The sequence below is a fragment of the Ursus maritimus genome, unplaced genomic scaffold (genome assembly GCF_017311325.1).
Source record: "Ursus maritimus isolate PB19 unplaced genomic scaffold, ASM1731132v1 scaffold_9, whole genome shotgun sequence".
Lineage (NCBI taxonomy): Eukaryota > Metazoa > Chordata > Mammalia > Carnivora > Ursidae > Ursus > Ursus maritimus.
Window position 1 is genome coordinate 78805062 of NW_024427107.1, and position 23726 is coordinate 78828787.

The 23726-nt window shown below is 59.7% G+C and overlaps 1 protein-coding gene across 12 annotated transcripts in view; it reads right to left on the reverse strand.

The window, feature by feature from the left end:
* The window catches only part of TSNARE1 (t-SNARE domain containing 1), a 154252-nt gene that overhangs the window by 57877 nt on the left and 72649 nt on the right, over window positions 1-23726 (reverse strand). For 9 of the 12 annotated variants that reach the window (XM_040625638.1, XM_040625635.1, XM_040625636.1 and 6 more), the window contains 4 exons: window positions 23224-23283; window positions 13559-13720; window positions 3078-3150; window positions 1220-1678 (listed from right to left, as the gene is read on the reverse strand). In XM_040625638.1, the coding sequence (XP_040481572.1) occupies window positions 1220-1678; window positions 3078-3150; window positions 13559-13720; window positions 23224-23283 (754 nt within the window). The remainder of the gene's footprint in view (window positions 1-1219; window positions 1679-3077; window positions 3151-13558; window positions 13721-23223; window positions 23284-23726) is intronic. The other 3 variants (XM_040625640.1, XM_040625639.1, XM_040625630.1) reach the window with 2 other exon arrangements.

The window sequence follows — 23726 nt, forward strand, 5'->3', positions numbered from 1 at the left end:
GGAGGCGAGCCCAGGGCTGCAGGGTCTAGGAAGGGGGTGCCTGGCCAGCAGGGCAGGCAGGGACATCTGTGCAGGACTGGACCCCACCAAAACCAGTTTGCTAAGCCAAGCACCAATGACCTTCAGGAAAAACACAGTCGCCAATTCCTGCCCTGCTCCAGGGCTGGGCATGCGTGGGGTGGGTCCGGGTCTGACTCTGCCTGTAGCAGAGTGTGGCGGCCTCCCCTGGCCTACCAGGCTGGCCCCGTCCCAGGCTGTCTCCCAGGCCCACGACCAAGGCCAGCCCCCAGGGAACGGCAGCACGCCGGCACACATCTTCCCTGGGCCCACCAGAAGCCGCGCTATGGCCCTCCGCTGGGGTGTTCGTGTGCAGGCTGAGCCCAGTGGTCCGCTCTGTGGCCTTCAAGAGGGAGCTGGTCCTGCTCCAGGCTTTGTCCCTGAGGGGCGTCCTGCAGCTCCCCGAAGCAAAGAGTCCATCTTGGCCGTGAGGGGTGTGTGCAGCCGCTGGGTGTGGCCAGACCAGGACAATCAGAGGCGTCTTGAGGAGGACGAGCGGCAGGAGGAGGCGTGGAAGGAGGCGGCACCAGGAGTCCGAGCCAGCACCACCCTGGAGGCCAGAGGTGGCCGTGTGCGGCAGGGAAGACCACCAAGCACCCTATGCCTTCCTCACCAGGCGCAGACACTTCCAGCAAAGGGGGGCCCTACAGGCGGGCGCATGGGCTCAGAGTGTGGGGGGTCAGTGTGCCCTGGGAAGCTGAGAGCCACTGGACACTGCCCTGGTCTGGCCTGGGGGCTGAGTGACCCCAGGGAGAAGGGCCCCCATAATGAGAGCACAGGGAGAGGTCAGGGGTGGTCCCCCTTCCCCACACCAGGAGAGTGGCACCGGGTGGGGACAGGGAGGGGAGTGTGACCCCTTGTCCTCTGCTCCCTGAGCCTCTGGAGGCCCTTGGCTGGGCTACATCATTGTGGGGGAACCCCCAGAAGGGCTCCCAGCTTGGGGCCAAAATATGCCTGACTCTGAGTCCAAGCTCCTCTGTCCCCCAGGCAGGCAGGCAGGCCCCTCCCTGACTCCAGGCTCAGTTTCTCATCTAGAAGCAGAGAGGTACTATGTGCGTGGTGGTCAGACCTACAGGCCTCCAGCCGCCCCGAGGGTCCTGCTCCCTGGGGCCCTTCTTCACTGGAACCCCAGCACGGGGGCAGGCCTGGGGGGCCCACTTACTTGGCAGGGGCTCGGCGGCCTGGCCCTCGCCTAGGGGGCCTGGGGCTGAAAAGGTCTCGGCCACCATGCGCTCGACAGGGGTGAGGATGAGGCCGGGGGCCCGCGGGTGCTCCGCCAGTTTCTTGCGCACCGCCCCACGCAGGTCCCGCCACTTGTGCTTGAGGTCGCCCAGGTCCCTCCGGCAGTAGCCCAGCGCGTTCACCGCCTGCAGGATCTTGTTCCACACGCGGTGCTTCCGGGACGGCGTGCCCCGCAGTGCCCCAAACAGCAGCGGGTAGTGGCGTGTCACCCTCTGCACCAGCACCTCCGTCTCCTGGGGGCTGAAGTTGGGCTTGCGCGTCTTGGTGCGGGAGTGGGGGCCCTGCCGCAGGGGTGCACAGCCCAGCCCAGGCAGCAGGGCTGCCACGGCTGGCTCTGGGCTGGAGCTCTGCCGGCATGTGGCCTTGCTGCTGCTGGACCCTGGAAAGGCACCAGAGGCTGAAGGAGCAGGCAGAGGCCGGCGGCCAGCTGGGGAGCGGACGGGCCAGGGCCGGGGCCGGGCCCAGCTGAGCACTGCCAGGCTCACGGCCTCCACTGTCCCTGCAGAGGGGCACACAGGCCCCTGCCCATCATCCATCACGGTCAGATCACCCACAGCAGCACATGGTGGGTCCTGAGGTCTCAGCTGCTCTCGGCCCCCGGTGCCCCACTCCAGGTGCCCCCAGGTCCGCAGGCCCTGACCACGGTGGCCACAAGTCAGCCTTGCCTGCCCCTCTTTCCCTCTGCACCTAGAGACGGCCCCTCCCGACCAGTCTGTCACTGGGACTGAGTGGCCATCTGGGTGACATCTGGAGTGGACAGAACACTCAGCACACCACACCCGGAGACAGCCGGCCAGAGGTGGGAGTGGCTGCAGCGGCCGCGCCGAGGCCGGCAGGGGCGCGAGGCGGGAGGACATGCAGCCCAGGCAGGGGCCTGTGGAGAGCAGCGCAAGGGCATGCTGGAGCAGCCCAATGCACAGCCTCTGAGCACAGCCCTGCACGCGGCCCCGGCTCTGAGAATGAGCGAAAGGCAAGCGTGCTGGACAGCAGCCCCGGGAGACAGCAGCCGCCCCCCCCCCCCAGTTCCTTCTTCTCCTGGGGGTGCAGCACAGCCAGGGGGATGGCCAGGCTGCCCTGCGGGGAGCAGGACGCACACGGACCTCAGAACCTAGGAAGGGGGAGCAGAGGCTGGCTGGGAGCTGACCGTACTGGCCGGTGTCTGGTACTGGGAGTCAGCCCCACGCTTCTGGGCCCAAGAACCATGGTTCCTACACCACCCACTCAGGGCTCCCAGGTACTCGGGGCAGTAGCAGGAAGAACCACGTGGCTACCTGGAGTGGAGAGGCCAGGCTGGGTGGGGCTGAGGTCCTCAAGTGGAGGAAACACAGAAACCAGGGACATGGGCTCACTCCTGGTACAGCCCTGCCCCCACCACACCCATTTCCTGAGACATGCCGCTAAAAGGTGGCTCTGGGCTCCACACGTCCAGTGCTCTCTGCTGTGTCACCTGCTGCAGTCTTGACCCCTCCCCCAACCAAGACAGTTTGTCCTCACCCTGGGGAGTCCTTGGGTGGGAGGAAGGCCCAGGGGGGAGGCATGGAGGCCCAGACTCTTCAATGAGCCAAATGGGTGGGCCACCCTCTTGCATGAGCCTCCCCAACCCTGGCGTTCCTGAGGGTCTGGGGGGACCTGGGGGCATGGAGAGGGAGGGCAGCAGAGGCTCAGACCTCCAGAACCGCCCTCGCTCTTGCTCATCTGAGAGGCAGCCCTGCCTATACCTGGGGGAAAGGGCATGTGGCTGTGGGGCAGGTGGTTCAGAGGGCAGCACAGGTACCCACCAATGGCATCTCCTTGCTCTGACACCATGGAGGCCAAGTCCTTGATGATCTGATTCACATCCAGTAAGTCACTCTGTGGAAACAAGAGGATAGCCATTAGGTGCAGTGATCAAGGGCACAGCCATCAGGAGTGCTGAGTGAAAGCCAAGAACCAGGAACAAGCCTGGGTCACCCCTCCCCACCAAGTCAGAGACAGGGCTGGGATCTGAATATTCTTTCCTGATCCCAAGGCCAAACCCCAAGCTCCCTGGGTATCCCAGGGCTGGCCCCTGCAGGGCTGCAGTCAAGTGCAGGGCAGCGTTGCCAACACTGTCCACACCTCCTACAGGCCTGTCAGTCCTGTAGATACCACTTATTCCCCGTACTTGCTTTGGGGATCCTTGACTGAAGGATGGTATCTTTTCCTCTCTGTACACCCAGCCCCTGGCACAAGCCAGCACACAACTGCTGCTCAATTAATCCTGAAGGAGTGGGGTGGGTGGTAGATGGATGGATGGATAAGTGGATAGTGGATGGATGGCAGACGGGTAGATGGGTGGACAGATGGATGAATGGTGGATGGATGATGGGTGGATGTATAAGTGGATGTATAGGTGGATGGATGGACAGCGGATGGGTGAATGGATGGATGGGGTGGATAAATGGTGGATGGATAGATAGTGGATGGGTGGATGGATAGACGGATGGTAGATTGGTGGATAGGTGGATGAACGGATGGATGGATGGATGGATGGATGGATGGATGGATGGATGGACAGGAAGATGAATGGATGGGTAGATTGATGGATGGATGGACGGATGGATGGACAGGAAGATGAATGGATGGGGAGATGGATGGATGGATGGATGGATGGTGGATGGGTGGGTGGATGGATAGATGGATGGTAGATTGGTGGATAGGTGGATGAACTGATGGATGGATGGATGGACAGGAAGATGAATGGATGGGTGGATGGATGGATGGATGGATGGATGGTGGATGGATGGTGGGTGGGCAGATGGATGGGTGGATGGGCGGCTGGGTGGGTGGCTGGATGGGTAGATACATGGATGGATGCTGGATGGATGATGGGTGGATGCATGAATGGATGGATGGGTGGATAAATGGTGGAAGGGTGGATAAATGGTGGATGGGTGGATGGATAAATAGTGGTTGGATAGGTAGCGGATGGATGGATGGATGGATGGATGGCAGATGGATGGATAGGTGATGAATTGATGGATGGATGGGTGGATGGATAGATGGACAGGAAGATGAATGGATGGGTAGATGGATGGATGGATAAGTGGATAGATGGGTGGGTGGGTGGGTAGATGGATCGGTAGATGGACAGATGGATGGGTAGATGCATGGATGGATAGATGGATGGACGGACGATAGACTGATGGTGGATGGATGGCAGATGGATGGATAGTGGGTGTGTGGTAGATGGTGGACAGACAATAGACGGATGGATAAATGGTGGATGGATGGGTGGATGGGTAGATACATGGATGGAGGGATGATGGATAGATGGTGGATGGGTGGATGGTGGATGGATGCCAGTCCCACTGCCATGGAAAGACTGAGTGGCTTCAAGAAGCTAGTGAACAAGGTAAGTAGAAATTTGGACCAAGAGAATTTGGGGTAGCCCGCTTAAGCATGCCTTGCATCCTCCACGTTGCCCAACTGTCTTATCTCCATTTGCCAACAAAGTAGCAGTGATGCTTGTGAGGGCCGTGGCCACATTATTCACGGGCCACATGCCTGGAGCAATGCTGGGGGAATGTCACACACCACCATCGTACTTGGCAGCACCCCTGAGGCCAGGCCACGACACCCACCTGACAGTAAAGATGGTGGACACTCAAGGGGGTCCCTGACCTCCAGAGCCTCCGAGAGAGAGGGGTGGCTGGGACTGGCATCTGTGCCCACTGGCTCCAAGGCCACCCTTCTATTGAATGCCACTTTGCAGGGGACAGCTCCTCCACTGGCCAGAGAGGTAACCCTGGGCAAGACTGTTCACCTCGGGGCCAGATTTCCTCATCTATCATAGGAGCAAAACGAAAGCTTCCTCCCTGGGTACCTGGCATGTGGCCAGGATTGAGCTCAAGTCAGGAAAGTGAGAGGGGCGGGGGAGGCAGGGGTGCGAACCCTACCCCAGGCCCACCCTCTCTGCAGCTCATTCTAGAACCTGGATCGATTTCCACAAGGGTCATTTCACCCACTGCAAAATATTACGGGGAAATTCATTTTCTTTTTAGAAGTGTTCTGGGAAATGAACCAATTAGCATGATCTTAAGCCCACGTGTACTATCAATTGCAGGTCAATTATGGGCTTAATCACAGTGCAGGGCCGGCGGCCACTCTAGAAACAGGGCCCATGGCTGGGAAGCCTGTGGGTCTCTGCTCTGGAGGACGGCGGCCGATGAGTGGGTGCCGGTGGCCCCAGGCCTGGGCTCATTCCTGGGAATCCCGAGTGAGGGGAGTGAGGCCCCAGCTGGGGAGGCCAAACCGAGGCTCCCCCCTGAAGTCAAGACATCGAGGTCACAAGACAAAGGCTGCAAGGTCAGCAGGGTCTCAGTCCCACTGCCTCACTGCCCAGATTTCCAGGTTTCTGCCCCAACCCCGTGGGAGGCTGGGCACAGGCCAGCCACACCCCACCTCCGGCTTGGTCACAGAGGCCTCTCTCACTGAGGCTCGTCTGGGGGCCCTGAGCCTGGCCCTAGGTGCACCTGGACTCTGAGACTCTTAGGAGCTTCTCTAAGGTGACTCAGTCTCCCCGCGCTGTATGTGAGCACACCTGCCAGCACCCCCACTTTGCAGACAGTGCAGACAGGGAAACCAAGTCATCAAGACATTAAGGGTCTCTCCCAAGGGCATGTGACTGATCAATGTTGGAGCCAGCAATCACACCCGAGTTTGGGCTGGCCCAACCCAGGTCACTACCCACCCAGACCTCACGGCTGTGGGGCACCCCTGGCAGTCACGAAACCTGGGAGTCAGCACACAGGGTGGTCACATGTCACAGCTGCCTACACGGGCAGGATTCATGGGTGTGCACTCTCGTCCCATGGGCAGGGGCAGCTGGGGGCCACAGCTGCCTAGGGACACAGCCTCACTCAGCAAAGGAGAGGCCAAGGAGGGGTGTTGTGGAGCAGGGGACCCAAGGCCAGTACACTCCCAGGGGCCTGGGACTCTCAGGCTGCCAGCCAGGGGAGAGGCGGCCTCCGTACCGCACAGCAGCGGTGCTGGCTCTTCCCTGAATGGCGTAGCACTGGCCCCAACAACCTGGGACGGCCAGGACAGAACACGGCGTCCCCAGTCTGGCTCACGCTCCGGACTTCGGGGCAGGCCTCCCTGAAAGATGCAGTGGCCAAGGCAGTTTTCCGGCTTCTTGCTGCCAACATGCTACGACCACCACTGCGGCCAGCTGTCCACCAGGGCCTGACCCCTCCCAGGCAGAAGGTTTCTGCAGGAAGCCGTCCTCTGAACACCGCCAGCAGCCGTCACCGGCCCGCCCACCTCAAGCTGGGGTGCCCCGTCCAGGTCCCTGCCGTCACCCCCAACCATACTGTAACACCTGCCAGGCCCACACATGGGACCCTGCCCAGAGTAGGACAGAGCCGGGGGGGCCACGACCTGGGCTTCCTGTCCACATCCGGTTGGCCCAGCAGACAGGCCACCTGGAGCAGGCACCCCCTGGTCGGGTGGTGTGAGCGGAGATGCGCGGGCGCTTGCCACGCTCCAACTCTCAGAGCCCTCAGTGCGCCAAAAGCAGCAGTGCGGAGGAAGGGGAACCCTACACGGGGTGACCCCCCCGGACTGTGCCTCAGGGACGCCCACATCTCAGGGCTGCCCGCATCTCAGGGCTGCACACCTGGGAGGTTCCCACTCCCTGGCCTCTTGGCAATCCAGGGCACCTGTCACACACACACACACACACACACACACACACACACACACACACGCTTCTTTATCCCAGGCCTCCCTCTTTTCAAAATGCCCAACACACAGACCCCTGACCCACACCAGCCTCCGAGCTGACGCTGCAGGAGCAAGGCCAGCCCTCGTCCCCTGCAGACGGTCCTCAGGCTCTGCTTCACCCCCAAGATCCATGAACCACGACCCTCTCTGTCAGTGACACAGAAACGTCCTCATCTTCAACAGGAGCTCAGGCTGGGCTCCTGGGAACAGCGACACTAAGAACCACCCCCCCTTTGGTGTTCTGGAAAATGCTTTCTGCAGAGAACCCCTTCTCCAGGGGACTCTTCCCCCATGGGTGACAGACCCAATGGCACCCCGCTGTTCACCCCGGACAGGACCCCTCGCTCCCACTCTGTGCCTCCTACAAGGTGAGCGCAATGCTTGCTCATCCCTGACCTGTCAGGACAAAAGGCCTGGGAACCCACTTGGAGCTGAGTTCCTCTCCTCCCCAGGCCTGAGCACCCTCTGACCCAGAGAGCTCTCACCCAGCCCTCTGCCCCATGCAGCAGGACCCCTATTTCCCAGCTCTTGGACTGCTTGCATACTCTACCTTCCCAGCATTCTCCGTTTTGTAAGACATCCCCCATCGTAATAATCTTTTTGAATAAAGACTTTCCTTGCTCAAAATAGTAAGTAAGCCGTGTTGGGGAGGAATGAAGGATGAGAGGGTGTCCCAAGGCCCCACGTGTTTCAGCTGGTCTCCGCCAGGTCCGAGGGTTGCAGGACCGTGGGCAGGAGGACAGGGATGCCGCAAGGGGCACACGTGAGGGGCTACCCTCGACAGGGAAGCAGACTACGGGGAGGGGCTGGTGAGCTTGGGGCTGCACACCCCTTCCAAACCCCCCGTCAGCAGCCTCCTGCAAGTCCCCGCCCACAGCTGCCCACTGTGTGTGTGGGGGGGGGGGGCAGGGAGCCGGTGCTCCGTGGTCGGGTCTTCACCCAGCTGTGCTGGCTCTCAGGTGTGTGCTTCCTGCAAGACGGCTCCCAGGCACTGGGACCTCCTGGGGGTGAAGGGTTTGTGACTCATTCACCCCAGCATCCAATGGCCGTCTGCAAAATGGATGGGGCAGTGAGATTAGGCCAGCTCTGGGGACAGAGGCTGCGATCTGCCAGGAGAGGGAGGGCCCAAGAGAGGAGGTGCGGCTGGGCGGCCTCAGCAGCAGGAGGCAGCAGGCGGAACAGGCACATGGGGGCCTGCAGGGGTGGTGCCCCTCTAGTCACTGTGCCTGGACACCTGGGCACGCCTCGGCTCCTGCAGGAGGATGCCAAGGGCAGGTGGGGCCCAAGATGTCGGTCCCACCAGGAGCCTGGGTGGGAGCCATGTTCTGGCAAAAGCCTGGTCTTCAGTGTCCTGGGCCGGGGGCTCGGAGCCAGCCTGGTCACAGGCCTGAAGGAAGGTGGGCCTGCGCTGGGCGCCCAGGAGCCCCCCAGAGCTGCCCCAGGACGGCGCCCTCCAGGGACGGCAGGCAGCACCAGCTGCGGCACCAGAGCGCAGGAGAGTGGGTGACAGGGAGAGACTCGAAACACCTTCACTTAGTAAATGTTTAAATCATGCAATTATTTCCCTGATTGCTTCTAAAACTAGAACTCATTAAAAGCTCTCACGGAATCTTCTTTCTCCTCTTCTGCTGGCACGGCGGAGTAACAACCTTGCACGGGACACAGTAGAGCCTCGATGTGTGTGCGTGCGTGCGTGTGCGCGTGCACCTGTGTGTTCCCTTCACTTTCAGGAAAGAAAAGAAAGAAAACACACGGCGCTGCTTCTATTACCCGAGCTCTTCTTATAGTCAGGCTCCTGGCAACCATCCACCCGTAACCACAACTGCTCCAGCTAACGGAACGCCAGGATTCACTGATTTATTCCCTTATTCATAGTCGTCAGCCACATCAACCCCCCGCACCCCGCGTTCCGGCTGCGCAGTGCCCACCTCAGGGAGGGGAGCTGAGCCAGGGGGCCCGGCCTGGAGGCCTCTCCTGCCCCTCCTCATCCCCAGCCTCCTCCCTCCTGGGCCTGCCCAGCAGCCATGGCAACAGAGCCGCTAATGTGCTGGGTCAGGGGACACCTGCTCCGGAGGGGAGCAGGGAGCACCAGCCCTCACAGGTGAGACCAGGTGAGGTGGGCTCGGCAGGGGGAGCCCAGTGCAGACACGGCAGTCGGGCCCAGTGGGCTGCCCGGGTTGGGAGTGGACACATGACTTGGGCCCCAGCTCCGTCAGCCAGCGGGGCTGTTACCTGCTGGCAATGGCTAGAGGCATGTGCCCATCTCATTTGACCTCCCGGGGCCCCTGGGAGGCCAGGCACTGCCCCACCGTCCAGACAGGAAGAGCCAGCCTCAACCAGGATTAGGTAAGCGGCCGTGGTCAGGCAGAGCTGGGCCACAGGGCCATGCCTGGCTCCTGGGCTCTGCACACCTGGGGGACCGCTTGCACACTTCCCCCTCCAGGAGAGAGGCTGACGGAGAGGCAGGGGTCAGACACGCCACCCGCCAGCACAGCCCTGCTCCTGAGTCAGGCAGCCTGGGCTCACGTCCCCGCTCTGCCACACACGAGCTGCACGGCCGGGCCAAGTGACGTGGCTTCTCGAAGCCTCCGCATCGTCTCGGATAAAATTGGAACACAGGAGTGCTCACTCTCGCAGGGCTTTTGTGAGGGCTGATAAAACGATGCGTATAAATACAGGCAACAGAGCCCTCTTATTAAGTCACAGATCTGCTGTAGAGTCCAACACGTAAAACGTATTCATCCTTCCACCCACCACCATCCGTCCGGCCCCCATGCGCCCACCTACGCACCATCCATCCCTCCGGCCCCCCATCCGTCCACTCATCTGTCCTCGCCTCCAGCCGTCTCCCATCCACCCATCCCTCGTCCTTCCACTCAGCCATTTACTTGTTCAATAAACAGTCATCGGGCGCCCAGATCGTGTCGTGTGTCCTCTGGGGTAGGAACACCGCAATGACCACGACAGACAAGAGTCCCTGCCTCCACGGGCTCCGTTTCCGCAAGGAGAAAAATCACAGCAAGACCACCCATTACGTGGTGTGTTCGACAAGGCAGAGGAAACTGCGATTTTAGATGGACAACACCTGTGTCAAGACCCGACCAAAGAAAACAGGCGAAGTCGCTGGAGCGTCTGGAGGAACAGGGTCCAGCCAAAAATGCGCCAGCGTGTTCAAAGCGTAAGGGGACCAAGGGAAGTGTGCGTGCTCCACGGAACGGTACCGGGGGGCCTGGGAGCCACCCCAACACACCTGCCACGTTATTCCTAACAAGGCACCGCGGCACGCCTCTGCCTCCATAACTGCCTTTACCAACAGGGCCGAGGTGAGGTCATGTGATGTCCAAGGCTGGGTCACAAAAGCAACCGGATCCTCCACGTGGAGAAGCTGGGAGGAGCCTCGCACCTGGAGACAGGAGAGTCTTCCTTCCCCGGGAGAAGGCCGGCACTCTGCAAGGCCCCCCCTTGCCGTTACTGCATTGGCGCCCGGCTCTTGGCCGACCTCAGCGCCCTGGTGACAGCAGAGCCTCCCACTGGGGTGAACCCCTAGTCAGCAGTAGCCGCACCAGGCCTGGCAGGGTGTGAACTGGGGTGTAAACCGGGGGTGGAAACTGGGGCTGGAAACTGGCGCTGGGGTGGAAACCTGAGGAGCTCCCAGGGAGGGGTGAGGCAGCCTGAGGGGGCTGCTGTGAGCTAGGCCCTGCCCCACCCACACCCGCCAGGTCTGGCTCTGCCCAGGTGAGGCCCCTGCCCTGCCAAGCAGTCCAGCTCTGCGGCATACTGTCACCAGGGAGCTAACAAATGGCTTTCATGCTCCCTTAACCCTTTCTATAGTCTCCAAGATTGGTGTCACGGTCCTATCTTACAGATAGACTGAAGCTTCCAGAAGAGACCCCTCAGCACTCCCACGGCCACGCAGTGGCATGGATGGGGCTGGGACTCTGGGCCAGACCTCCACTTCCCCTCTGTGACCAAGAGCTGCCGGAGGCCAGCCAGCCCACCCCTCCGCACAGGGGACAAGGAAGCTCCGGCTACATCCATAGCCGCCCCTCCAGGCCCCGCAGGGAGACTGCCCTGCCTGCCGGCACCAGCTGGCTGCCCTGGTGGTGAGAGGCCACACTGGACCACAGGTGGTCTTGGCTGCAGCTGTGAGGACAACGGACAAGCCAACTTCCCGGGGCAGCCTCATTCCTAGGAGGAAGAAGTGAGGGGCCTCCTCGCCCGTAGCCTTGGAGCACGAGGCCCTGGACACGTACCTTCTGCTCCTCGGGAGGAGGGCACCTCCCAAAACAGGTGGCTCAGCCAAGGGCTCCAGATGCAGTTTCCCACAGCCCATCATCTGAGGGTCCCCGTTTCTGACAGCCCCACAGGACTAGGAAACGGGCTCAGAGAGGGGACCTCGGGCCGGAAGGAATGTGAGAGTTTGCAGCCCAGAGAGCTGGCTCTGTCCAGACTGGCCATGGCCTTGCTATGCATGCCCCGCGGCCGAGGGCACAGGATGGGGGTATGCGGCCATTGGGAATGGGAAGTGGGGACTCAGCCCTGCAGGCCAGACTCCTGGGAGGCGAGAGCCGAGGCCACAGAGGAGCAGGGGCTGGTCGGCAGCGCCGGCACTGGTTCTGGCACAGCTGCGGGGAAGGACAAACCACCGAGGGGCAGCACATAGGCCTGGGGACTGAGCGGCCCACCACGTGGTCACCTGCCAGCCCACGGTGGGGAGGGGCAACAGCCCCTGGACGCAGCTTACTTGGGTGCCTCAGCTGTCCTGCCTCCTCCTGCCCACGCCCAGTTAAAGCCTGAGCTCCCAGCAAGACAGGAACGTCCCTGGCCACTTCACAGACAGGGCCGCAGACCAGGAGGCCGCCGGCCATCAACACCCACCCCAGCAGCCCTGACACCCAGCCCTGAGGGGCCCTGGGAGGTCTGGGGTCACCCAGGTTATGACCCACCTGGGACCAGTGTCAGGAAGGGGCCCAGAGGCCAGCATGGCCATCCCTGGGGCAGTAAGCAGATACCGAAGCACCCAGGCACAGCCCTCCACGCTGGGTGTCCCCAGAGCTCTACCGGCACACAGGTGCTTTCCCTCTCAACTCTAGTCTCCCCATGGAAACAAGAAGAGGCCCTCGTGCTATGCAGAGCCCAACCTGCAGACTATGTGGGAGACTGTCTGGGGCAGGGGTGTCTCAGGCCAGCCGCACAGCATGGCCCTGCGGCCCTCCTTCCAACACTCCAGACTCGGGCAGCCATGACGGGAGCAGGCCAGCACTTCCCACAGGAGGGAATATGAGGCCCAGGGAGAGCCTGGGACTGCCCCAGGCCATACTCAGTGATGGGAGGGTGGAGCCCAGGCTGGGAAAGCATGCTTCATTCAGGCCCAGGAGAGGCCAGGGGTCAGGACAGAGGACAGCTGAGTCCAGACCCCAGGGCAGCTGTGCTAAGGCTGCCTGTAAGCAGCCGTGGCCTGCAGGGCAGAGCAGGGAGGAGCAGGGTTGAGGGGAGCTAAGCTGGGCTGAGTGGGGCAGGGCTGAGCTGTGCGGGGCAGAGCAGGGCGAAGGGCAGAGTGGGGCTAGGTGGGGCAGGGCTGAGTGGAGCCGAGCAGAACTGAGTGTGGCAGAGCAGGGCTGAGCGGGGTGGGGTAGAGTAGGGCTGAAGGGCAGAGTGGGGCTAGGTGTGGCAGGGTGGGTCAGGGCTGAGTGGACTAGAGCAGAGTTGAGTGAAGTAGGACAGGGCTGAGTGGGGCTGAGCAGGGTGGGGCAGGGTTGGGCGACACTAGGCAAAGATGAGCTGAGCAGGGTGGAGCAGGGCGGGGTGGGGTGGGGCGGAGCTGGTCTGAGGGGCGTGGTGGAGCTGGGTGGGGCGGAGCTGGGCTGAGCAGGGTGGGGCAGGGCGGAGCTCCCAACAAGGCTGGCCACAGTGGTCCCCCTGCTGACCCCCATGAGGCTCTGAGGGCCGCAGAAGGGACTGGCTGAATTCAGGCAGGTCCCATGCTACCCCAGGTCCTAGGTGGGCCCAGAGCCCTGGGCCCCTCCATCTCGGCTGACAGGGCCGATCACCCCTAGCAAAGCCCACTCTCTGCCTAGTCACCACAGAGAGAACCAGAACAGGACCCAGGCCTGGGCTGCCCGATGCAGGAAGAACCCCACTCACACAGGTGCTCCTTGGAATCCCATTCTGGGGGCCCCTCCTGCAGCTCTGCTCTCAGAGGTGGGCCCCCATCTGCTTAGTTGCTCCTGACCTCTCCCAAGGGCAGCCCTCGGCCCACCCATGTCCTCACGCCCAGGGCCCTGCCCTCGGTCAGCAGCATCAGCTCCCTGGTGCCAGGACAAGGCCCCAGAGGAGAAGAGAATGCACCCACAGCTATGCACGGGGGTGCCCAGGGGCTCGGGCCCCTCTGTTGGCAGAGCCAGCATCCCTGCTGTGTTCTTGACGCACTTCCAGCACCCAGGGACAAGAGACCAGTGGCAGCGTCACTCGCACCATCACACCCCCCCCAACACTCACCAGCCCAGGTCCTCACCTCAATCTGCAGGATGGCCTCCTCACGCAGCCGGATGGCCTCCAGGTCCTCCTCCGTGATCTCTGGAAGCAGTGCCTGCTCCTGGCCCTGCCACATGCTGTCACCCCCATTAAAGATCTTTTCATCATCAGGCAGCTCAGCAAAAGTGGTCCGGGGACTCTGCTGGCAACAGAAACACACCAGTTAGCGTGGTGCGCCCGGCTGCCACCCAGCCCAGGCCACAGCTTCACCCAGGGCTCGTGGCAGGCAGCTCCCCGTCTGGGCTAAGCCTCGGCTCTAGGCATCAGGGGCCTCCGGGGGTCAGCAGGCCCCCCAGCCCACGCTCTCAGAGGGGAGAGGACCCACAGCCCAGGTTCTGCAGCCCTCATGGGGGCTGCGGCCATGGGGCCTCTGGCCTGCTACGTGGGAGAGGTGCTCGCAGGGCTGCTGCAGGAATCGGGGTTGGGCGGATGCCCCGAGCCCACCTGGGGCCATCCCAGACCTGGCTTCAGGGCACACTCAGCAGCCCCCCACCCACCCACAGCCATGCTGGAGCAGGGACTCCTCGCATTCCCAGCTCTCGGTGACACCCAAGAAACACCCCTTCACACGTGGACGCAAGCTGCACCTTCTCACAGGGCTGTGAACCCACCGAAAGCCCATTCTGGGGGCAGCCACGGGTCACAGTTGGGGTCTAGCTGCCAGGCAGGGGCTGCGGACACAGAGGCATGGCCTCCCACACAGCAGGGTGCACACACCACCAGGGGCAGCGTGTCCTGTACACGCCCTCGCGGAGACTGGGCCCCAGGGAAGGGAAGCCAGAGGGCTTTTTATGTCCTTTAATTCTGTATTGATTGCTTTAATTTACCAAATTTTGGAATTCAATTAAATGTGGCTTTTCCCTTCAATTAACGATCTGCTCTCTGATGGGACTCTGTGCACAAGTGAGCGGACACCCTCCCCTGGAGTCAGGCGTCAGGTGCTGAGTGGACGTGCAGGGGTGCCTGTGGGGGGCTATCGTCTCCATCCTGCACACCCCACAGGGGTGAGGGAGTGCAGGAGGCGGGAATGGGTCCCACTCTGGAACCACGGCTTCAGCGGAAAACATGCAACAGCAAAGATGATCCACGTGCCCGTCTCAGCCCCTCCCGCCGTCAGAGAGCCAGACGCCGGCCCTCAGCCTGCTCCCCACTGTCCCACCCCAGGTCAGCCGAGCTCTGCCTCACATCAGGCAGACGTGTGGGTGCGTGGGTGTGTACGTACACCTGTGTACCAGTGTGAGTGTGTGTGTGCATGTGCAAGAGAAGGGAATCAAAAGGGCAACAGGAAAGGCTGCAGGATGGGCAGTGCCACTGGTGACCCCGGCTCCACCCTCCCAGCATGTCGGAGCTCCTTCCAGCCCGCTGTCTCCAACACTCCCCACCACCCTGCGAGGGAGCACAGAGCCCATTTTACTGAGGAGGACACTGAGGCCAAGAAGCCAAAGAGTCCGGAACAGGCAGGATATAAAGCTGGGGCTCCAGGCTCCAATTCTGACACACAGGAGCTCCAGGGCAAGAAGCGAAGAGGACGGTGCACCCCAGACCAGGGGCGTGGGAGGGACCGGCCTGAGCCCCTGGCTGGAGCAGCTTCCTCTCCAGCTGGCTCCATCCCCCACGCTGCACCCAGGCCTCCTCGGCTCCTCTGCTACCCTCAGTCCGGCCCCAGGTACTGACTCTGACCACAGCACCCTCCTCCTGCCCGGAGACAGTGCTAGCAAGGGGACAGATGGCAGGGGGCAGCCACCACCCCCCGTCACCCAATTCAAGCCCCGAGCCCTGGTCAACCCCCTACGTGTGTCTGGGCAATGGGCCGGGACTGAAAGGCAGGGCTGGCCGTCCCTCATGGGACCTCCGTCTGAGGCTCCACGTCTCCAGCACACACCACACTGGGCAGCCCGGAAAGAGGCTTCGGAGGCTACCACCTGCCTGTTCTCTCCTTTCCCTTCGCGACAAGACCACCTTCCCACCCTCCTATGCCACTCGGGGCCACGGGGCAGGGTGCTGGCCATGCCACGGCCCAGCATGGCCCCCCACCCCGGCAGCCTTCAGATGGTCTCAGCAGTGGGGGGAGCACCTTTCCCGCACACTCTCCAGGCTGGTGCTGGCCCGCCCCACACCAAGCCCGGGGTATGGTGGACAGACAGCAAGAGTCCCATGCACCGATGGACTTGGCTGGGCACAGAAACCAACAAGTCACGCAAACAACAATTTCTGCACAGTTTTGACAAAGGTCTGCAGAAGGCCTTGGTGGCCATGGGATGGCCACACAGGGAGCCACGGCAGGGACAAGGCGGGAAGCCAGGTGCTCCTTCTCTGCAGCGTGGCTCACGACCTGTAAGGTGGGTACGCTCACACGCAGGTAGAGGGCAGCAGTGCGGGTCCCCCACAGGGTGAGGCCCCGCTAACACAGTTCTCCTTCCAAAGCCGACATTCTGCCCCCACACCACACTACCGTGGGCAGAACCTCTTCCCCCAGAGTCAGCAGAGGCCTTTACAGAAATAAATACGTGGATAGATGAACATTAAATAAAACAGCTAAAAAATCTGTTGACAAGCGCTACTGGTCCAAGGTGGCAATCACCACCTCCCCTTCCTGGTGTGGGCGGGAGGAAGTGAGTGGTGCCGGGAGGACGGCCGCGGGAGGGGCTGGCATGGAGCCAAGCCACGGCTTCTGGCCCAGCACCGCACTCTCAGGGCCTCAGTGTCCTCATCTGCAGAATGGGAAAACGACCCCCCACCTCCCCAGCTGCTCACGACACAGCTGTGCCGCTGGTCTGATCCCGCCTCCCTTCCAGGCGCTGCCAGGCACCCTCACACCCACCAAAGGGACTGTGCGGGGGGTCTCCTCGCCAAGCGCTCACGCCTCGGCCCAGATGCAAGACCCAGGGCGCAACCCTCGCTGGCTTCGCCAGCTCCATCTCCACCCCCACGGCATGCGGCTGACGTCCCCCCCCCCGCCCCCACCAGAGTCAGGGAGGGGAGCCAGTGGGACGAATCACCTCGCTGCGTTGGCCGGTGCACATGAAGATGACAGCCTGGCAGAAGCAGGAGGGGAAGCTGTGAGGGACCCTGCTGCCCCCGGGAGCAGCGCCAGTGCCACCTCCCCGAGGGGCCTGTCCCGAGCCGGGCCCCGCAGCCACCCTCTCCACGGGGACGCTGCCTGGGCATGGCGTTCGGGGAGCTTCCCCGACCATCCCCCATGGTGAGAGCTGCCGAGGGCCCCCGTCTGTGCACGGGGACAGAAACGCAGGAAGGCTCATGGCAAGCACGCACCCCGGGAGAAGGAGCTGGAAAGACCACCATGATGCCTACAGACCAACTGGCAGAGGCAGTCAGACACAGTGGGGGATACACAGGCCCAGGACATTACGTGTAACCTTCCCTGGACTCGGGGGCCCGTGCAAGCAGCCCAACAGCTGGAGCAAAGGGTGCCCCCTACCCTCACCTGCACAGGTACGGCCAGCCCTCCCCCCAGCGGCTTGCGACGAGACAGGGCAGCAAGACATGGCCTGGACCCCTGATCTCCTGAAAGGATCAGAAAGCGCCCCTTTATTCTCCTCACAAAGGCCCAATTTGCGGATTAGGGATTTGCTGGCAAGGCGCTGGGGCCGGTGCGGAGGGGACAGCCGTGTGATGGTTTTCCAGCACGAGAGGCGGCCAACAAAGACGGCTTTCTCCTCCCTCCAAGGCCAATCGTTTGGGTCCCACTCTGTACGGAAGAAACCCACAAACCAACGTGACTGCTGGACCGCAGGGCTGAGAGCGGTTTCCCGTGAGAAGAGCCGAGGCGGGGAGAATGCGCAGCAGGCTCCCGGGTTCTCGGGGGCTCTGGGAAACAGGCTGCTTTCTCGCGCACTCCGACCCCGGGCTCCGCGCAAGAATGTCCATGACCCTGACGGGAGGGCAGGGGTCAGGGCGCGAGCCAGTCACGGGCTTGGGAAAACTGCTTCTGTTTAGCAGCCCAAGGCTGGTCATCAATTTCTCCAAATAATAAATGACTCTGTTAGCTGATGAACTTTCTGGAGACTTGTCAAAGCCCAGAATGTCAAAACTGGCATGACTATGGCAATCCGTCCCCGCACACCCACATGAAATAACAGCACTGAGGCCCAGAGGCCAGGAGCACCCCTGCCCTGTGCCCGGTGGGGAAGTAGGACGGGATTTCCAGCGAACTCATGGAGATGAAGCATGTCTTTCCCGCTGTGGCCGCAAACACATGGAGCTCTGGCGGAAATCTACGCCGAGCCGGCTGACGGCAGCGCACGCTGTGGACCGTCCCCAGCGAGGGGCAGGAATCAGCCCAGACACACCAGCGCTGCCCACTGGCTGGGCCTGACCGAGTCTGAGACTGACCATGGACCCAGCCCGGAGGGCTGACGCCAGAGGGCTGACCTGCTCACAGCCACGGCCGGCACCCGGCTCAGATGGGAGAAGGTGGGCGGTGGGCACCCCTCACTCCCGCCAGGACCACCACCCTGCAGACAGCAGCCCTGACGTCTGCGAGATCAGTGTCACAGCCACCCCCGTGTTGAATAGGGTAGTATGTCATTTCACTGTTTACAGTTTGAAGAATTCCTGGAAATAATCTAATCTTTCATAATTTCTCAGAAACAATGCTGACCATTCTCTTCCTTTTTAAAAAATGTTGCTGAAAAACAACACATCTACAGTCCAACACAAAAATCAGAAATGCACAGGTCTGAATTCTTACGAAGAGAAGACTTGAGGCATGACACAGAACATCACTGGGACCCCCGACACGTCCCTCCAGCCCCCCAGCCGTCACGCTGCTCCCAACCAAGGGAAAGAGCGTCTGGCTTCCAACACTGCCCGTTACTTTGGCCTGGTTTTGACCACTCTCTTCTCTGGTTTCAGGCTTCCTTGGCTTGACACTCTGTCTGAGACCACACGGTGGGCCTTGCTGGCGACGGCTGGCTCTTTCTGGCGCTACGGGCTCCGTGCGGGAATCCAGCACAAATGATGTGGCCGCTGCACTGCAGGCTGGCTGTCTTTCCAGCACTGTGCTACCGCGTCAGTCGCTATGAGCGTTCTTCTGCATGACTTCGGGTGAACACACATGTGCATCCCCACTGGCCGTGCACTTGGGGAGGGACTGCAGGGTCACAGGGAGAGAGAACGTGTGACTCTGGGAAGTGTTTCAGTGTCCGGAGGGGTGGCGTCCATCTGCTTCCATCGGCACAGGCTTCCGGCTGCCCCACAGCCTCCCAGCACTCGCGAGGCTGACTGCGTCGAGTACTCTGGTGCGTGCGAGGACACAGGCAGTGGCCGAGCACCGTGGGCGCCCTCGGCCTGCTTCTGAGGACATTCGTGTGCTTACTGGCCATGTGCCCGTCCCCTTTCATGACATGCCTGTCCCCTTTCGTGATGTGCCTAAGGCTTTTGCCCTTTTGTGTTTTTGAAATGAGTCCTCTGCCTCTTTCTTACTGATTTCTGAGAGATCTTCATGGATTACGGACATCAGTCCCTTCCAGACATGCATACGCGAACACCGTTCACGCTGTAGGTTCCCTTGTCACTCGCTTCACGGTATATTAATTTAAGGAAGTCAAGCTGATCTGCTTTATACTTGGTACTTCTTCAGCTGTGTAAGAAATGTTTGCTCACCGTAAAGATGTGAAGACCGACTCCTGTGGGATCTTTTAGAGGCTTCCTTGCCGTATCTTTCACATGTAGGTCCACGACCCAGCCGAAGTGCTTCCGCGCACGGGAGGCGGGCTGCAGTAATGGACCTGCTGGCAATGGCAGTCCTGTGCATGCGCCCTCCTGGCCCCTCTCAGCCACATAAGAACGGACCATGGCCTGGAGCACTTTCTCACCAAGAGACAGAGCCTTCACAGCTGTGCCAGGCTTGCTGGCTCGTAAGACAACGTCTTTCGCTGTTTCAGACTCGATGCAGACGCCTTTGTTCTGCGAAAGCACGTGCATCCCATGGCACCTGGCCAAGCCCACTGCTGTGTCTGCCCCTGCGGGGAGGGGACAGGGTCCTTCTAATGCAGCACAAGAGGGATGCGTGCAAGCCAATGGCCCTGCATCAACCGCCAGGAGGGACCCGCTGGCCACAGGGGACAAGCCCACTGTGGGAGATGATCCTGCTGGCTCTTCTCTTCGCAGGGACTGAATGCACCGTCTCCCTGGCGACTCCAAAACCAAGATGCAAGGCTAGGGGTGTCTGGACTTGGACTGGTCATTTGCTCAACAGGATCCTTTTTCTCAGTTCAAACCCTGGCCAACGCAGCATCGAGCCCTGAACGGACCCTGCATTCCCTACTGCACGGCAGCACCCTTGCTCAAACAGCTCTTCGAAGGCTTCGTCCTAGTCCTGACACTATTACAAATGGTTTCACTTTTTAAATTTCAGTTGCACACTGTCTTCGGCCGAGCACACACTGTTTTCCTGTATACTGACCCTGCTTCCATCACTTATTAGCTCTAAATTACTGCAGAGTCACCCACCTTTTCCAGCAATGCAGCCATGCTGTCTCTGATGGGGCTTCCTCCCCAGTTCTGCTCACACCTTATTTCTGTTTTGTGTCTTAGTCCAGTGGACACGCCCTCCAGTGCCGTGGGGAAGAGAACAGTACCAGGCCCCGCGTCTTGTCCTCAGTCCCAGGGGGGAAGCTTTTAACGGCTCAGCAACGTGTGGTGCTAACCACAGGGCTTCTGAGGACACCCCCACCAGATTAAAGGCGCCCATCCACCAGCCTGCTGAGTTCTGCTCCCCGCCCTCGGTAGGTGCCGAATTTTACCAAGTGCTCTTCTCTCCCTATTGAGATGACTGAGCAGATTTTCTGACTCTATGAACATGGCAGTTACTTCTGAACGTAAACCAACTCCACCCCCCAGAATAAGTCCCACTTTGTAACGATGTATTACCCTTTTATATGTTGCTACATCTAGCCTACTAGTGATCTGGTTAGGGGTTTTCTCCTATGCTCATGAGAGAGCATGTTACTTTCCTTTTTGTGACATGCTCATAGGAATTCGGAATCACAGTTTGCTGGCCTCGTAAAGCAAGATGATACGTATTCCCCCTTTCTGTATTTTATTTAAGAGTTTGTATAAACTGGTAATATTTATTCCTCAAATATCTGGAAGAATTCACCATTAAAATCATCTAGGTCTAGAGTTTTCTTGGTGGAATTTTAACAATGGAAATTAATTACTGATTTCATTTCTGTAAAAAATACCAGACTTTCCAGCCTTTCTGTATGTCTTTTCTAAAAGAAAAATTTGCATTTCACCCAAGCTGTCATATTTATTGACATAAATAAAGTTGTATCATAGTATCTTCAAACTTCTATTTTTCCTAGTGTGTGGTATCCATGACACAGTCACTGTCATTCCCAATACGAATAACTTGTCTGTGCTCTCTGTATCGTGACTGATCTCGTGGGATTTATTATTAATCCTTCCAAAAAAACAAATGTTGGCTTTGTTGGATTTGTCCAATATGCATCTATTTTATATTTCATTGATTCTGCTTTTTCCTATTTTCTTCAATTTTAGTTTGGTGTTGCTTTTCCAGCTTCCTGAGATTGAGAACGAGCTCCATGATTTTCACACTCTCTTCCTTCCAAGGGACGCATTCAGAGCTCTGCGGCGGCTGCACCCGAGTCTGGATTCGTCGCATTCTCTTTGTTGTTCACTTCACGATGTTTTCCAATTCCCACTGTGATTTCTTCTGATTCATGGGTTCCTTCAAACTGTATTCTTTTCATTCCCAAGCTTGGAAATTGCCTTTTTGGTACCAATGTGAGTGTAATTGCGCTGATCCGAGAACATACTCGGGGTCGCGTCATCCCCCTGCAACCCGTGGAGACCGGCTTTAGGGTCCAGACCGCACCGCGCACCCGGCAGGAACACACGCTCTCCTGTGGCTGGTGGCCGCGTCTGCAGCGACCATCCGGCAGGGGCCGAGTCCTCAGATCCTCACCGAATTTTCCTGTTTCCTTCACCAGTCGTCTCGACAGGCTTGTTAAGACTGTGGATTCACTATTTTCCTTTGTATTACTGCTGGTTTTGTCCTGTGTACTCTGAGGCCATGTCATCAGGCACGGAGGCAGAACCGCATCTTACATCTGACCTAGCGCACTGTCCCGCGAGGCACGCACACTCGCGCACTCTGACACGGGCCCGGGGCGCCAGTCTTCCTGGCTCTGGGGCCGCACGGTGTAGCTCTCTCAACACGGCTCTGGATGACAATCTGTGCCTTTTCACCAGAGGGGTCAGGCCGTTCTAATGGAGTTATAAACAAATTTGGTATAAATCTGCCATCTTATAATTTGTTTCCTGTTTTCCTGTTTTATTTTTTCCTTTTTTGGCTTTCTTTTAAATTAGTCAGATTTGTTTTATTATTTCACGTTTCTATTAACTTACTGAATAATTCACACTCTCGTGTTGTCCTTCGGTGTCCCCCACGTAAGGCGAGACACACCTCGGGCTTACCACGAGCTGCCTTAGGCCACGGCTCCTGTCCCTTCTCCAAGGATGCAAACGCCGCTCACTCGTCCTCCTGTGCTACCGCCGGCCAGGCTCTTGGACTTGCTCCACACGCCAGCCCCACAGGGAGGGAGCATCGCTCAACAGCCAACGTGAAGTCAGATGCGTCCACACGTCAGTGTCTCCAGGACGCACGGCCCCTTCCCGCAGCTGCCCGGGACCACTTCCCTCAGCTCCTGTCACAGTTCTGTCGATGGTAAGTTCCATCTGTGTATGTTTCTCTACCATGTATGTTTTCATTCTACCTTCACTTCTGAAAAATATTTTCAGCAGGTGGAGAACTCCACGTGAGCAATGACTTTCTCTCAGCATTTTAACACCACCTCCCCGTGTCGTCCGGCTTCCAGGGATCTGCCTCAGACGTCAGGCGTAAGTCTTGTCCCTCCTTGAAAAATGACGCGACTTCTTTTCTTGGGCTTTAATCTGCTTTTAGGATTTTCTGTCTTTGGTTTTCAAAATTTTATTATGATATGGTAAGGGTACACTTATCCTGTTTATCACAGAGGTTCTTCAAGCCGTGGCTTGAAATATTTGGACAGCCTTGGAAAATCCTCAGCCGTTACACGGTCAAATGCTGTTCGTGTCCACTCTCTCCCCTGCTTATCCAGGACTCCGGGCGTACGCGCCTCCCGTTTCTATCAGGTTCTACTCCCAGGAGGGCCGGTCAGGTCCAGATCAGTCCTGAGCAGCAAGCAGAACTGTCCACACTCAGGACTCCGTCTTGGGCCCATACCACGGAACTAAGGTCAAAAAACCAGGTTTTTTTGTTGTTGTTTTTGTTTTTAAGATTTTATTTATCTGACCGAGAGAGAGGCAGTGAGAGAGAGAACACAAGTAAGGGGAGAGGGAAAGGGAGAAGCAGGTTCCCCGCTGAGCAGGGAGCCTGATGTGGGACTCGATCCCAGGACCCCAGGATCACAACCTGAGCCGAAGGCAGACACTTAACTGACTGAACCACCCAGGCACCCCCAAAATGCCAGTTTTTGAAAAGGCTCTTTGTCAAGTCAGACCCCTCAGATGGGGCCTCTGCCCCGAGTGGTTCCCACTCCTCCCCGAGCACAAAGGGCGCCGGACGCTGTGCCGGCACCTAACGTCCACGGGCCACAGGAATCACTCGGCACCCACCTGCTGTTTGCCGCCCCGCCGTGCCGTGGGAAGCAGGGCTCTGGACTTTTCTGCAATTTTCTGTTAAAGAATGGAGGGAGACAGGAGAACAGAAAAGGTGGGGAGGAGAAGAAACGGTCAGATAAGCACAAAGCAGCGGACAAGGCCTCACGGCAGAGCCCACCTTCAGCTCCGTGACAGGACTGAGCTGTCCTGGGCCTCGGGAAAGCTGGGGGCCGGGCTGGGCTCTGCCGACAATCTGGTGGACGGCTCCCTCCCCCACACGTAAGTCCTGGGTCTCGGCGTCCTCACCTGTCGGAACAGGTCTTCTTCCAGCTGCCAGATGCCTCTCGGGCAGCAGCCGCCGGTAAACGTCCTTCACCGCACACGCTCTGAGGTGCGGCTCCTGGCAACTGCCGGCCGTCTACAGGCCTGGCCCTCCCTCTGCTCTAGGGGACGGGACCGCACCAGGCCAACCCAGGGACAACACTGCCGGGGGGGGGGGGCGCCGGGGCCCGAGGCCC